At 49.9% G+C, this 12,734-nt stretch overlaps 4 protein-coding genes across 4 annotated transcripts; 1 reads left to right on the top strand and 3 right to left on the bottom strand.

Annotated features, from left to right (window-relative positions):
* Window positions 1–588: 588 nt before the first annotated feature.
* On the top strand, window positions 589–1,814 carry GIQ15_00597 (FAD dependent oxidoreductase superfamily protein; the record flags this gene model as incomplete). The annotated part of the gene is made up of 2 exons (XM_033548014.1): window positions 589–1,498; window positions 1,576–1,814. The coding sequence occupies 2 exons, from the start codon at window positions 589–591 to the stop codon at window positions 1,812–1,814; spliced, it is 1,149 nt and encodes a 382-aa protein (XP_033408965.1).
* A 291-nt stretch (window positions 1,815–2,105) lies between these two features.
* Window positions 2,106–4,024, bottom strand: GIQ15_00596 (ferric reductase; the record flags this gene model as incomplete). The annotated part of the gene is made up of 2 exons (XM_033548013.1): window positions 2,106–2,689; window positions 2,755–4,024. 2 exons carry the CDS (start codon window positions 4,022–4,024, stop codon window positions 2,106–2,108), a joined length of 1,854 nt encoding a protein of 617 aa, XP_033408964.1.
* Window positions 4,025–5,094: 1,070 nt separating this feature from the next.
* On the bottom strand, window positions 5,095–6,971 carry GIQ15_00595 (tripeptidyl-peptidase 1; the record flags this gene model as incomplete). The annotated part of the gene is made up of 2 exons (XM_033548012.1): window positions 5,095–5,383; window positions 5,470–6,971. The coding sequence occupies 2 exons, from the start codon at window positions 6,969–6,971 to the stop codon at window positions 5,095–5,097; spliced, it is 1,791 nt and encodes a 596-aa protein (XP_033408963.1).
* A 3,021-nt stretch (window positions 6,972–9,992) lies between these two features.
* GIQ15_00594 (uncharacterized protein) lies at window positions 9,993–10,838 on the bottom strand (the record flags this gene model as incomplete). The annotated part of the gene is made up of 2 exons (XM_033548011.1): window positions 9,993–10,406; window positions 10,494–10,838. 2 exons carry the CDS (start codon window positions 10,836–10,838, stop codon window positions 9,993–9,995), a joined length of 759 nt encoding a protein of 252 aa, XP_033408962.1.
* Window positions 10,839–12,734: the final 1,896 nt, after the last annotated feature.

Here is a 12,734-nt window from a genome sequence, read left to right as displayed (position 1 = left end):
TATAAACTAAAGACCTGAGGAAATTAATAGCGGTGGTCGTGACGTGGGAGATAAATAGGATATTTGATCAACAAATTGCATACGTCGTCAACATGCATCAGCCCCTCGTCCTCGTATCTCGGAACAACAGCATCTATGGAGTACTTAACTAACTCGTATAGACACTCTACGGGCTTTTTTGGTCACTGACACGATTCATGAAATAATTTATACTGGCGTGAATCTTTTGAAGGGTGTCATGGGAATGTGTTCAAAGCCGTATCCCCAGCCAGCTTCAGGCTGCAGCAACCATACACCATTCTGGCGAACAGTGCCTCACAGTCTGGATACCCATCGGTCAACGGCCGATTTACCCTCGGAATGCGATATCTTAATTATCGGTGGTGGATACTCTGGTGCCTCTGTTGCATACCATATATTTCAGGAGAATGAGGCACCACCTAGCACCGTTTTACTCGAAGCTCGACAGCTATGCTCTGGAGCCACAGGGAGAAATGGTATGTGATCTCTTTACATTTTAGCATGAGTGTACGGGTCTACAGTGCTCCTTCTAATAAAAACAATGAAGCTGGTCATCTTCGCCCTGAAATGTACGGCCATGCAGCTAAATTTATTACGCGCCATGGGATCGAAGCAACGGCGGAGATGATCAAATACGAAATCTCGCACCTCCGCATCCTTGCAGACGTGATCGAGCGAGAGAAAATAGACTGTGATCTTACCTTGACTAGATCATTCGATGTATACTTTGACCAGGAAGTGATGGACAAGGTCCGTCATGGCGTCGAGCCGTTATTATCTGACTCCTACCAGCAGGGGAAGTATGAATTCATGAAAGATGCAGACTTTCGATTCCCCACAACAGATCACCCGTTAACTGAGGAAGACCTGAAGGAAACAAAAGTGAAAGGGGCGAAGGGATTCGTGTCTTTTCCTGCAGGTCACATCTGGCCATACAAATTCATATCGGGGCTGCTAGAAATTGCCGTCTCCAAGGGGTTGAATCTTCAAACTAACACACCAGTACTAGAAATTAGCCCTCAACGCGACGAAGAAGGGTACTGGAAAATATCTACCGGCAATGATAGAGGGGTTATTCGTGCTAGAAAGGTTATCCTGGCCACGAATGCATATACCTCTGCCTTAGCCCCAGAATATGCAAAGGCCATTGTACCCTGTAAGGGTCTCTGCTGTCATATCGTGATACCGCAGTCGAGCGATCAGGATGCGGACCAAAAACTGCCACCACGCCTAACAAACACTTATGTTACTCGTCACGGCTCGGGGGCAGGAGGATATCTCATCCCCCGTCCTGATGGTAGTGTGATTGTTGGCGGAACAAGTCACACATTTACCCCCTTCTTGGAGCAGTGGCACAATAACCCCAACGATGACGTGTTGATCGACGCTGCTAAACAGTATCTTGATGGATACATGCAGCGAACATTCGTGGGCTGGGAAAACAGTGGTGCATACTCGAGGGAAATTTGGACTGGTGGTATGCTTTTTACCCGCATTTTGAACCCTCTATTGTACGGTTGGCGTAACTTATACTAACCATATCTCACCATATAGTAATGGGTTACTCAGCCGATTCACTGCCCCATATTGGAGTAGTGCCTTCGAAGGAAGGCCAGCTCATCCTTGCTGGGTTTAACGGACATGGAATGCCGGTATGTTTCTTAGCAGGGAAGGCAATTGCACAGATGGCCCTATGTGATAATGTTATCTTCGAGGACACTGGGTTGCCCCGCGTTTATAAGACGACCAGTGATCGGCTGGAAACGAAGTATAATGATACGCTACAGCCATGAATCTTTAATATGATGACCTCCAATTTAAGGTGGGAGAATAATTTTTAGAAATAAAATGCGTTATTCATTCAATGGGGTCATAAGGTCATCAAGGTATATATATCAACATCATGGAACGTGAACAAAAAAAATATTCAACACAACTAGATATAGGTATCAGAAGGAAAACGAAAGCAGTGAAAGAACAAACAGAATCTACATGATGCATAAAGGCCAAGCCGAAATCCGCCCCAAAGAGAATTCTCAAAATTTAAGAAAGTATAAAATCGACGATCATGATGATTACCGTAGTCAAATGTTTAACAGACTCATCACTCTGTGGATAGGGCTGCTGCTTCCTGTGGCAGGTGAGTCGCCGCATTCACTTTGTCCAAGGCCACTATCAGTACCTTGGCCTGTATCAGTAACTGTATCAGTATCAATATCCCAATCCTCGTCTTCTTCGTCGTCATCATCATATGTTCCAGGGTCGGCTGTCATATCAGCTGTAGGAGGTATAGTATTAACCTCGCCATCTGGACAATCCGCGCTACCGTTCCAGCCTTTTTGAACAGCTCCTCTTACGTTCCAACGTAAGGAACGGCGGACACTCTCGAACCATTCTCCGCCCTGAGAGACAACGGTTGGGAATGGATACTGGCTTGCTTCTACAGTCACGTAGTCGCCGCGACGTAGCTTAATACGGCCTTTGCCGTCGAAGGAGCAGTAGGCTGAAGAACGTGAGTGACGGGGGACAGCAACGCGGAGAAGGAGGGTGTCAGATAGAACCATAGGGCGGAAAGAGAGAGTATGTGGGCAGATGGGTGTTAGAAGAATGGCAGGGATGGACGGATGAATTAGAGATCCACCTGCTGAGAGAGAATAAGCGGTCGAACCTAAAAGTCGGATGAGTTAGCCGTGATATATGAAGGGTGAGCTAGAAACTGATAGATATCCATACCTGTTGGAGTCGAGAAGATGCATCCATCCGCCTGAACCACAGTGAGAAGCTCATCGTCCCCGTATACCTCTAGATTTGAGACATATGGGGATGGTCCACGGTCAATAACAAGTTCATTGACAACCTCGAACCTTTCAACCTCTTCTGCCGGCGCAGCCTTGTTCCCATTCTTCGCATTGGCTCGATACACTGTACATGTAAACCTCATGCGAAGATTAACACGCATCCCTAGGTCGCCCATTATCTGGTTTAGATGCTCCTTATATTTGGAGAATTCAAAGTTCGTCAAGAAACCTAGACTGCCTAGAGAAAATGACAATATCGGAGGCACAACACGCTGGAAAAGCCAGGAGGTGAATAAAACTGTTCCATCACCACCTAAAGTGATGACCAGGTCGAACTTCTCGGGATGTGACCAGCAGAGATCAGGCGTCCAGTATTTGAGCATGTGCTCGAACCGTGGCTCCATTTCTAGTAGTCCATGGGCGTCAAACCGTTTCGATTGGCGTAGCTTTGCGTCCACATAGACGTTGACTCCTAGATCACTGCCATACCTAGGAGTGCTAAGTAACCACTGGGCCAGATCCCGGGTGAGGTATACAAGACTATTATCCCGCGCCTTGGTGACTATCATAACGTTCCGGACGGCTAGTTTGATGGGTCGACGTTGTAACTGTCTCGACACCTCTCGCACACCCGTAGCAGTCTGCATTAATCGAGAATGTGACATCCACTCGTCGCTGACCACTTCATCCAGCACTCGTTCAATATTAACCGCATTATCGAACCGCTGGTGGAAATAACAGGGTGACTTTAGAGGTAAACGTGGGGTAGGTTCGTCTCTTCCGGTAGCATTTGCTTGAGAATTGGATAGCGCTGAGAGCCGCTGAGTGAGAGAGTCACTATTGTCCTTTATCTGGACGGTGGTATCATTCCCTTCGCCTATCTTATTCTTCGAACCAGCGCCGGAGCCTGGAGATGACGGGTTTAGAATTTCAGACAAAGAAGCGGCCAGTGAGACTCCAGTTCGAGGAGCAGGGTCAAGGATATGCTGGCTTGCGAGTTCGTTAACGGCTGGAGGTCGTATGGCCAAAACATTGGACTTCACCTTCCGGCTGTTCGGACACGAATCTATGGCTGGAGTGGAAGCCGACGCGGGTAGGGACGAGATCGATTGCGTATCCGAGGGGTCTGGTGTGATATCTGTACTGCTGCCATCATAGGTGCTCTCATACAGAGCCTCACCGGCTCCTCCCAGCAGCGTGGTCATGATGCCTCGTTATCGTTCGGAGATCAGGATGAGCGCGGTACCATACTGGCGGGATAGGTTAAATAAAAGCACAACAGGTTCAAAATATGTGACGGTTTTCTGGCCTATGTGGCAGACCGGTGTAAGGTCGTCTACTCAATGAGCAGTATACGGCGGCTCCTGGCGGCGCATCTCATACAGTCATTCCTCCGCATATAAAGGCAGGGCTAGTATGCGGTCAGCGTGAACATGCGGACGAAGAGGCGGGCCAAACAGCAGAGATATCTCACATCCTAGTTACCAGGCCAAGATCATGCCTGTAGACTAGACAGCGAGCAAGTCAGAGGCCACCTCAGTCGTATAAAAAGCCTCCGAAGCTGCATGCCGGGGTGGAGCGATGCGATGTGACGGGCGTCGCTAGCCTGCGTCGGAGTTGTGTTAGTGAATCTGGACGACGGACTCCGTGGATGTTCTCATCGTGATCGATGCATTAACTCGACGTTTATTATATTGACCACCGGAGGATCAGCTTCATGGCGGTTTGGATGTCGAACTCCGACACGAACGAATCCGTCCTCGCCGGTTTCTGTGGGAGTTGAGGCCGGCTCCTTCGCTCCTCGGCGCTTTCTGGCTCCTATACACATCCCTGCTATGCACCATTCAAAGTAAGCATTCCTGTACGTACATACTCGGTGCCAGCAGCATGTATGTCATTACGGCAGAAGGAAAAAGGAGTGTTCAGCTCGCCATGTGCCGATATTCCACGGAGCACAGCACAGCATGAAGTTCAGCGACGGCTCCTTGCACGTCCAATCACTCCTTGCGCCCCCAGCTGTACTAAAAATATGTACGTACAGAGCAGGCGGGCTGAAATGCACCTCGCTGCGCCAAGGTCACATAGATATAGTCTAACTACTCAGTTGGAGGGTTGGAGGGTTGGAAACGATTCGATTTGTTGCACTAAATATCTCATATCTTGCATGCATCTGCTATTCAGCGTGTTGAGACGCCGTTGCGCATCGTCTAGTATATATAACCAGGCTGGCCTGCCACGCAGAATAGCTCAGATTCTATAGCTCGATCATATGAGATCACGGCAACACCTTCGTCAAGGCTTGAAAGTTGGGCGTGCCGAACCCAGTCACCGGGTCCCATCCTTTAGTAGCGTTCCAACTCGCGTACGGCACCTTCTTTGCTTTCAAGCCGCTGTATATATCGTAGCCTGTGCAGCCCCTGGATCCACCTTCGACGATATCTGTAAAGCCGGTGAAGCCCTTGGAGTAGATCCATGGGTTCAAGAATCCAAGCACTGGAGCGCCCTTCGACAATCGGAAGTCGTTTAGCTGCCCAATAATCGCTGCCATCGCAGGAGCAGACGCACTATGAAGTGTAACACGTTAGCATCAGGATTAGTTCGTTGATAATCTTAAGTGAATCATGGCTTGAATCGCCCGTCCTCGCCGTACCTTGTGCCCGACACTCCAGTCATGCGCCCTTTGTCATATACAGCGAAGTTCGATCCCTGAGCAGCGATATCAGGGAACGCTCGACCCTTGGGGTCAAACAGCCCCTTCCATTGGTCACCTAGGATCTTTAGGTACCCATTAACTGCAGCCTCCTGGTACTGAGGTCGGGGGAATCTGTCTGAAAATCCACCGGAAGAAAACGAAACCGCGCGCTCGGGGTTTGTGCCAGATGTTCCGCCAATGGAGGTCACAAATGGACATGAAGCTGGGTAGATTGGGTTAAATCGCGTCGCGTTCCTGCCATCGTTTGTCTGGCATGAGCTGCCGGGTCCTGTATCACCACTGCTGAAAATGACTGATACACCCATAGTGCCTAATTGGGCAAAGAGGTCACAAGTGGCTTTAGTATAACTTGCTGGCAAGCTCTGCTCAGTATCTCCGTATGAAGTTGACAATACAGATGGGAGCTGGCCTTTGGGGAGCTTCACGAGGTAGCGCAGCTGTTCTAGATATGGCTCGTTGGAGTTTGATGCCTGACTTGGCTGGGACAGGTCAGGTATCAACGGACCACGACCGGCAGTCGAGAAATAGGTAACCTTAGCCTTGTGGGATAAACCGACAACATATTGCATGTCTAGGTTCGCCTCAGTCGAACTTCCAGAGCCACCTTGTGTGTTCTTTCCGCCTGCAATAAGACCCTCCGAGAAGTTGAAGCCTTTAGCGGATGGCTCAAAGCGAGACAGGAAGAGCTCGAGGTCGCGGTATTGGGCATATTCCTCCAAGAATCCTGAGACTCCGAGAATGTTGTCATCTCTGGCCTGAGTAACGCGGTCACCGAGTCCGTACAATTCACGAAGGCAGGCAGTCGTTACCAGAGACCTGCAGTTGGATGCAGCAAATTCCTCAACAGACATCGACTCAAGATCCTTCGTCAGGGGGCGGATAATCAAACTGTTCTGTGGTTTTTGTCTTCCAAACAATGTTGTTGGTTGAATCATCTGGACATGGGCGGAGATGGAGGCGGGGACAGAATACTCCAGAGTTCTGATCCTCGACACATCACTCAAATCATCCTTGAAAACGTGGAATTGCGTGTTCATCAGCTTCTCGGCAGTCTTGACATTGGTCGAGAACCTGATCCAATCCCCTTCGTCACGAATTCCCTGAGGGCTAACTCCACCGGTGGTGAGCCAGCTGATGATACCCTCGCTGGTTTCTGCCCTTGGACGTAGCAAATCATCCAGCTCCTCACGATTCAAATGCTTGCCGTAACGGGCGTGCCCTGGGGTAGAAACGTCATAGATCGCCGTATAAAGATCCTCTGGGTTTTCACGTTCGATCGCCAACCAGAAGTCGATAATGGCGGAGGGATCTGCGGCTCCAATCTTTCTCCACCCTTCGGGAGTCGAGTCTAGATGTTCGACGACCTTGGGTACCTGCCATGAGGTAGGCTTTGCAACAGCAACCGTGGCCAACAGGCACACGAATTTAAGAACAAACATCGCTACTGAAACCCAAAGCCTGGGCAATGCGATGGAGGAGGAACTTTTGCAATAGAAGAAAGAGAAAATGACTCGGGAGGGTGAGACGAAGACATGAATAAATACCACGACGGGCAAAATAGTGGCAAACAATGCATTTGTCGTATACCCGCGGGGATGTAGTCGAAGCAACCCGAGTTACACTCGCATAGAAGCGGCCGAGACATGGTAAGATGCAATCAAGGGTTCTCTCTATTCATAGCTGCGGCAGCTATTATGTATGTATCCTCAACGATACCAGCAAGGTAGTTGGGGGTTCACGAAGATAAAAAGAGAGTTCCTAGCCGGCCCAGATATAGGGGGACCGAACGGAAGTAGAAGCCGAAGTAAGGTATAGTATACCGCGGCCAGTATAACGACCTTCATCAGACAACTGCTTTGGCTGACTGCTCTAACAGACTGTAAAGCAAGGAAATGTGGCGGTCGTGTGCAGAGGTAGAGCCACGGTAAAACCGACATGGGTCTCTTCCTGTCAAGCAACGAGGGGAAAGCTTGTATTTCCGTGCCGTCACCGATCCTTGCTCGAATCTGTTCTCATGGCCTCTTTTAATTAGTTAGAGTTCCCCGTATGTTACATCTGGATGAAGATGGAATCGGGATTTAGCATCATCCTGCCGCCGTATCTGACTTGAATGCAATACCCCGCGACGGCCATAGAAGGATCTGTGGGGGATAATGGCCGAGTACCCCTGAATATCGATGGAGTTGCATCCTCAACAAAGCGATCCTTACAAGGTCCCGCCACTCATGAAGGCCGCTTCAATGCCGCTGTCCGATCGTTATTTATGTCTTGACCGACTCACTAGAAAGCCAATGGAATTCCTTCAAGGCAACATGTCTTGCAATTTGTTGGCTTGCGGCGCAGAGAGCATTCGCTCCATTGTACTTGAAGTCGGCACTTGATACAAATTATTCGTTGCACCTAGTGTTGACGCTCGCTTCAAGAAGATGTTCCTGCAGTGACCATTTCGGACCTTCGCAGTAGCTTGCCGTGTCTTTGTTCACCTTTTTTCTTTAAGGTAGATGAAAAGGACAACATGCCCACACCTTATATATTTTGTTTGCATCGATGCTCACTTCCTGGACTGTACACCCACATCTGAGGCTATGAGCTTTGCATTTTTATCGTTTATTGTTGATCAGGATAATATCGATAATATCCACATTCCCTTCAGAATATTTTACTTCCTCTGCCTGCAAGTGGCAAGGACTGTAACTACCTCCAGATCTGTCCTGGTCCTGTCAGCAGTGGTAGCATATTGCGGCTCGTTCTTGAGAACGAGCACCTCTTAGCCTTTCTGCATCTCATTTTTCCCATGCTTCAAGGAAGTTTCTGTCCAAATATCTTTATAAAAAGTAGTTCAGCTTCCTGGCCATAAGATCATAAAGCACATCATAGCCCAAAACACAACCACAACATTCTCTTGGTTCACATTGGAACAAACCATCCAAATGGATCATAGGGTAGATACTGACCCTGAAAGGCTGCGTGCTGTCTATGGGGAGGAAAGATGGCCTAGTTGTGCCGATCCAGGCATTGAAATGATCGAGTTTATCGCAAATTCAGGCGGGAGAAATGCTTTGACAGTTGGAGAACAGCCTCGGACTGAACGAGCTCACACGATGAGCCCGTGTATCGTGACGCTGTCTGTCGTCGGCGTTCTTATCCTTACCGTCTTCGTTGGGCTTGCAGTGCAACTCGTCAACCTATACATACTTCGGGTGAGGCCTTGGAAAACTATACTTGCTGATCAGTAAGGTGGGTTTTTGTCTTTCTTGGATATAATGACCATCTACTCTGTATAAATTTAACTCACTCATTAGACAGATATAAACCCTTCGTCATCTAGTCATTGAAGTTCGCAAGTACGCAGTCAGCAATGCCAATCATTCACTTTCTGCAGGGTATCGAGCGTGTCATGGCGCCCTGCTATTTGATCGAACGGGGCTTGATAATGTTGCCTTGAAGAATGCACACTATCGCGTAAGCCGACAACTCCGGTATAACGTTCGGGTTCGCAAGTTCGCTGTCACTACCACTCTTCGTTACCTGCGGATTCATTCCCCGGGCGTTAGTGATATCCTGATCGACGGCACCGCGTTCGATCATCCATTCGCCTGAAGATGATGATGTCTTCGTTTGGCCCACCTCCTAGAAGCTCTGTTTTAGACGACGAGGAGGTATTGGCTGCCGGTGCTGCCTTGGTCACAATGTCGAGAAGATCAAGTGGAAGCCGGGCAGCTCCGGGGTGCAGATGCGGGAATGGATTCCTTACGGGGGCGACCTAGGAGAGAAGCAACGAGCTGTGCTCCCTCGCAGCTAAAGTTTGTCGAGTTTAGTTTTGTAAAGTAGATCCTCCTAATTTTTTTCTGTTTCTTTAACTCTCTCCCTCTTTAGACATGGTTTCATATCACAGGGAACCGGGTCCAAACAGGTACCTGTTTCCATAGCCTTGGATAGACGAAGTATATGCAGCATTTTGGAATAGGGTTCGGAGGTGAGAATCTAGATATTTTTCCTATCAGGCTGCTTCTTTGGGTGCAGTGCTTGATGCAAACCAAAGCAGTTATGAGGTTGAATAATAGCGGCGCATGTTTGTATTGTTATTGTCTTGCTAGTTTATCGACCCATTGGCGTCACGTAGGAGATGGTTGAATCTTGCGATACATTCTTTGGGCAGACGCATTCTAACAGAGCGGGATTATTAGCCGTCACTGTGCCACGTCGCTCAGGCATAGGATGCCCGCATATCCTCGAGCGATATGTTTGGATGGACACCATTCCGAAGCCGCCATTTCTGCTGGATAGCCTTATTCTGTGCTCCGTAAGTTGGCTACAAGGTATTAACCTGGCCATATCCCCCAAACCAAGCTTTCACGTAGAGCAGCTTCCTACCGCGACGATGCATAGGTAGCTATGTCGTAAGCCTCTCAACCAGGGTTGTCGATTTATCCTGTTACACCATCTTCCCACCCGGCATATCAAGCAGCTGCAAGCTTCCAAGAGAATTCTTCTCTAACCTTATCTTCAACCGTTTCTCGAATAAAACTCTCAAGCGTATTGGCGGCCCCTCCATCCATCGCAATATCCTTATCCTCTCCGTCCGCAGCAATGCTGCCACGACAAAGTCTTTCTGCAAGGTCATACACACCTTCCCACTGCTGCATGTTGAAGGAGCCTTGGCTTTCGTTCAAGAGCAGGTTTCCCTTGGAAGAAAATGCCAAAACGTGTAATGATGCGCAGGCTTTTATCTGCTCCGTGGATGGATTGGGAAGGAGTTCGCCCGACACAGATATCGCGATAAGACAAGATGTGTAGATCATTGCCATCGGTATTCCGGCTGATAGTAATGCGAGTAACGCTGCATGGAGCAAAGCTGGTAATATCGAGAGATACTGCAAGGCATATAAAGTCAGCCATACACAACCGGACAAACATTGACGACATGAGCCGTCCAGCTGAGAAGATAAAATAATACTTACGCTGCCGCCTCGCAAGTCCACTTTGCCGTCCACGATGCGATTCTCAACCACCACAAGGGTAACGACTACCCCTCTGCGCGCCATATTCTTATCCCTCATCAGGATCACCCTACCCAGTAGGCCACGTAGAATGCCTTCGACATACCGCTCTCCAGGGCCGCTGACCCCTACACCAGGTTTCACTAGCACTTCGAGCGTCGCCTCTTCGGGATTCTGAACATCGCGCCGACTTACTTCGCCAGGCCCGTTGACAGAGGCCAGGATCTGCTCGCCGGTGGGAGATGTGTATGATGCCGATCCATTGGGGAATCTGAGCGGTGTGAGAGATGCCGTAGGAGCTGCCATCGAGCTAGACGAGGATGCAAGGTTGGTATTAGAATGGATGTATCTCGGGGTGGAAGAGTTGTCGGCTCATTGTTTCGGTGGTGTGTTTGGAAGCTCTGCGATTATTTTTCTGGGTGGGAGATTAGGTAATTCCGCCCCGAGAAACATCCCGCCGGCCTTCGTTCTATCATTTTCATTTTCAAGAGCTCTCTCAAGGTGTGCATGGGATTGATTAGTGCGACAGCACGGAATACGGGAGGGAGTCTGCCGGCCTGTTCGGTTGGCAGAGCTCTCTCTACTTCAGACCACTGCCGGGGTTTCAACTTGGGGAGTCCCAGTCTGGGTTGTGCATTCCTATCTCACAAAGTGAAGCATCTTCCCCACGCTGCTTCACACAGAATATTTCGTGGCGGCAGATATTCAGATCATCCTCCCCGATGGAGCATCGCTTACGTATTCCCAACCTGGATCCCGCATCTATTATGGGGATATCTGATAAAGAGCAAAAGGCCCGGGATAAGGAAGAGTATCAACTATCTTTCATACAAACGGACCCGCCAGGTGACGCCCTCGTCCCGGCCGTCCAATCGGCATGAATCGTGTCTGCATCCGTGTGGAACATCACGATATCCAGTGGGTTATCGCGTTTGGAGCGTCAGACGGCCGGCACTTTCTCCCACTGAGACCGGCCTCTGGTTGGCTTCGCATGCAACCTGTTCGCATGGACGTCCTGCCAAGTCTCGTCACTTCACGCTCAATGGAATTAAGGGAATGGTAATTGCGGAAGCGTAAAAAAAGGCGTATAACCAATCTCCCCCTTACACGTGAGAGGAATCCATTGTGCATATGCTCTTCCCCAGATCGCACATTCAGTCGCAGCCGGTTTCAGGCCAACCAGAGCGTGTCTCCTGTCCGAAGAGGGAATGATGTCGAATGGGCCCCATGGGTCCGACCCAGCACTCCAGGGTTCTCCGCTCGAAACGAGGTAGCGATGCGCGGGAGCTAGCCCTACATCTGAAGCCCGTATATTTGTGCTCTGTACTCTGTACACCGTCGTACCCCGTACGCAACATATGTACTCCGTAGCCAGGAAGAAACCTGGATTCTCCGTGCTCAAGCCAAGCTGTCATTCTCCGTAAGTATACTCCGTAGACAACCAGCCGAGGAGAGGCGAACTTGTCCTTCAAACGGGCGACCGACACAGCGTTTCGCCAAGTGGTTAGTGGCCTCGCTGGCCTCCACTCGCTTCCATGGCCAGAACGGAGTATGACGATGTCCCAGCCTGTGTGAACACGTTCCTCGGGGTGGGATGCGATGGCGGATCCGGTGGAAGGGCCCTGCGCGCTGCAGCCTGTAGGCTTGCAGGCTCCGAGGGAAGGGCCAGGGATGCTCGTCGTGGGATCTGGCTTTGATCGACTTTAACCTGCCCGTATCTCTCTCCACCGCACCAGGTTCTCCGTCCAATCTCGCGGCGTCCTCAGTCGTCCGCCATGCCTCTATACCGCATCTGTCGGTAGCCCTGGGCGGCGCTGGCGAATCGTGTGCTAGCACAGCCACCAGGCAAACAATCGTATAGGCCTAGAGTAGCGTGAGTAAGCTGTCATAATTCGTGCTTTTGCCATGGTAAAACGGGGATATGATGGCATGCATGGCGGAGGGCAGGGTGGAGGTGTAAAATATGAAGTAATAAAGTGAATGTTTGACCTGACGTTGATATAAAGCCGCCCTCCCGCCCTCCGCTCCCTTGGCTCCAACCTCCTCCCACTCCTCCATTCTACGACATCTCACGCCCACATAGGACGATACGAAGAAAGAAACGAAGAAACGAACACTACAAAACGCCGTCTGACCTCGCTCTCGCTCCCTTCTACCCAGCTTTGACAGCCACAATCGCTTTCCTTGCTGCCCAGAGATTCG

The sequence above is a fragment of the Arthroderma uncinatum genome, assembly GCF_011692745.1.
Source record: "Arthroderma uncinatum strain CBS 119779 chromosome Unknown scaffold1, whole genome shotgun sequence".
Taxonomy (NCBI): Eukaryota; Fungi; Ascomycota; class Eurotiomycetes; order Onygenales; family Arthrodermataceae; genus Arthroderma; species Arthroderma uncinatum.
This window is presented reverse-complemented; position numbering and strand designations above follow the sequence as displayed.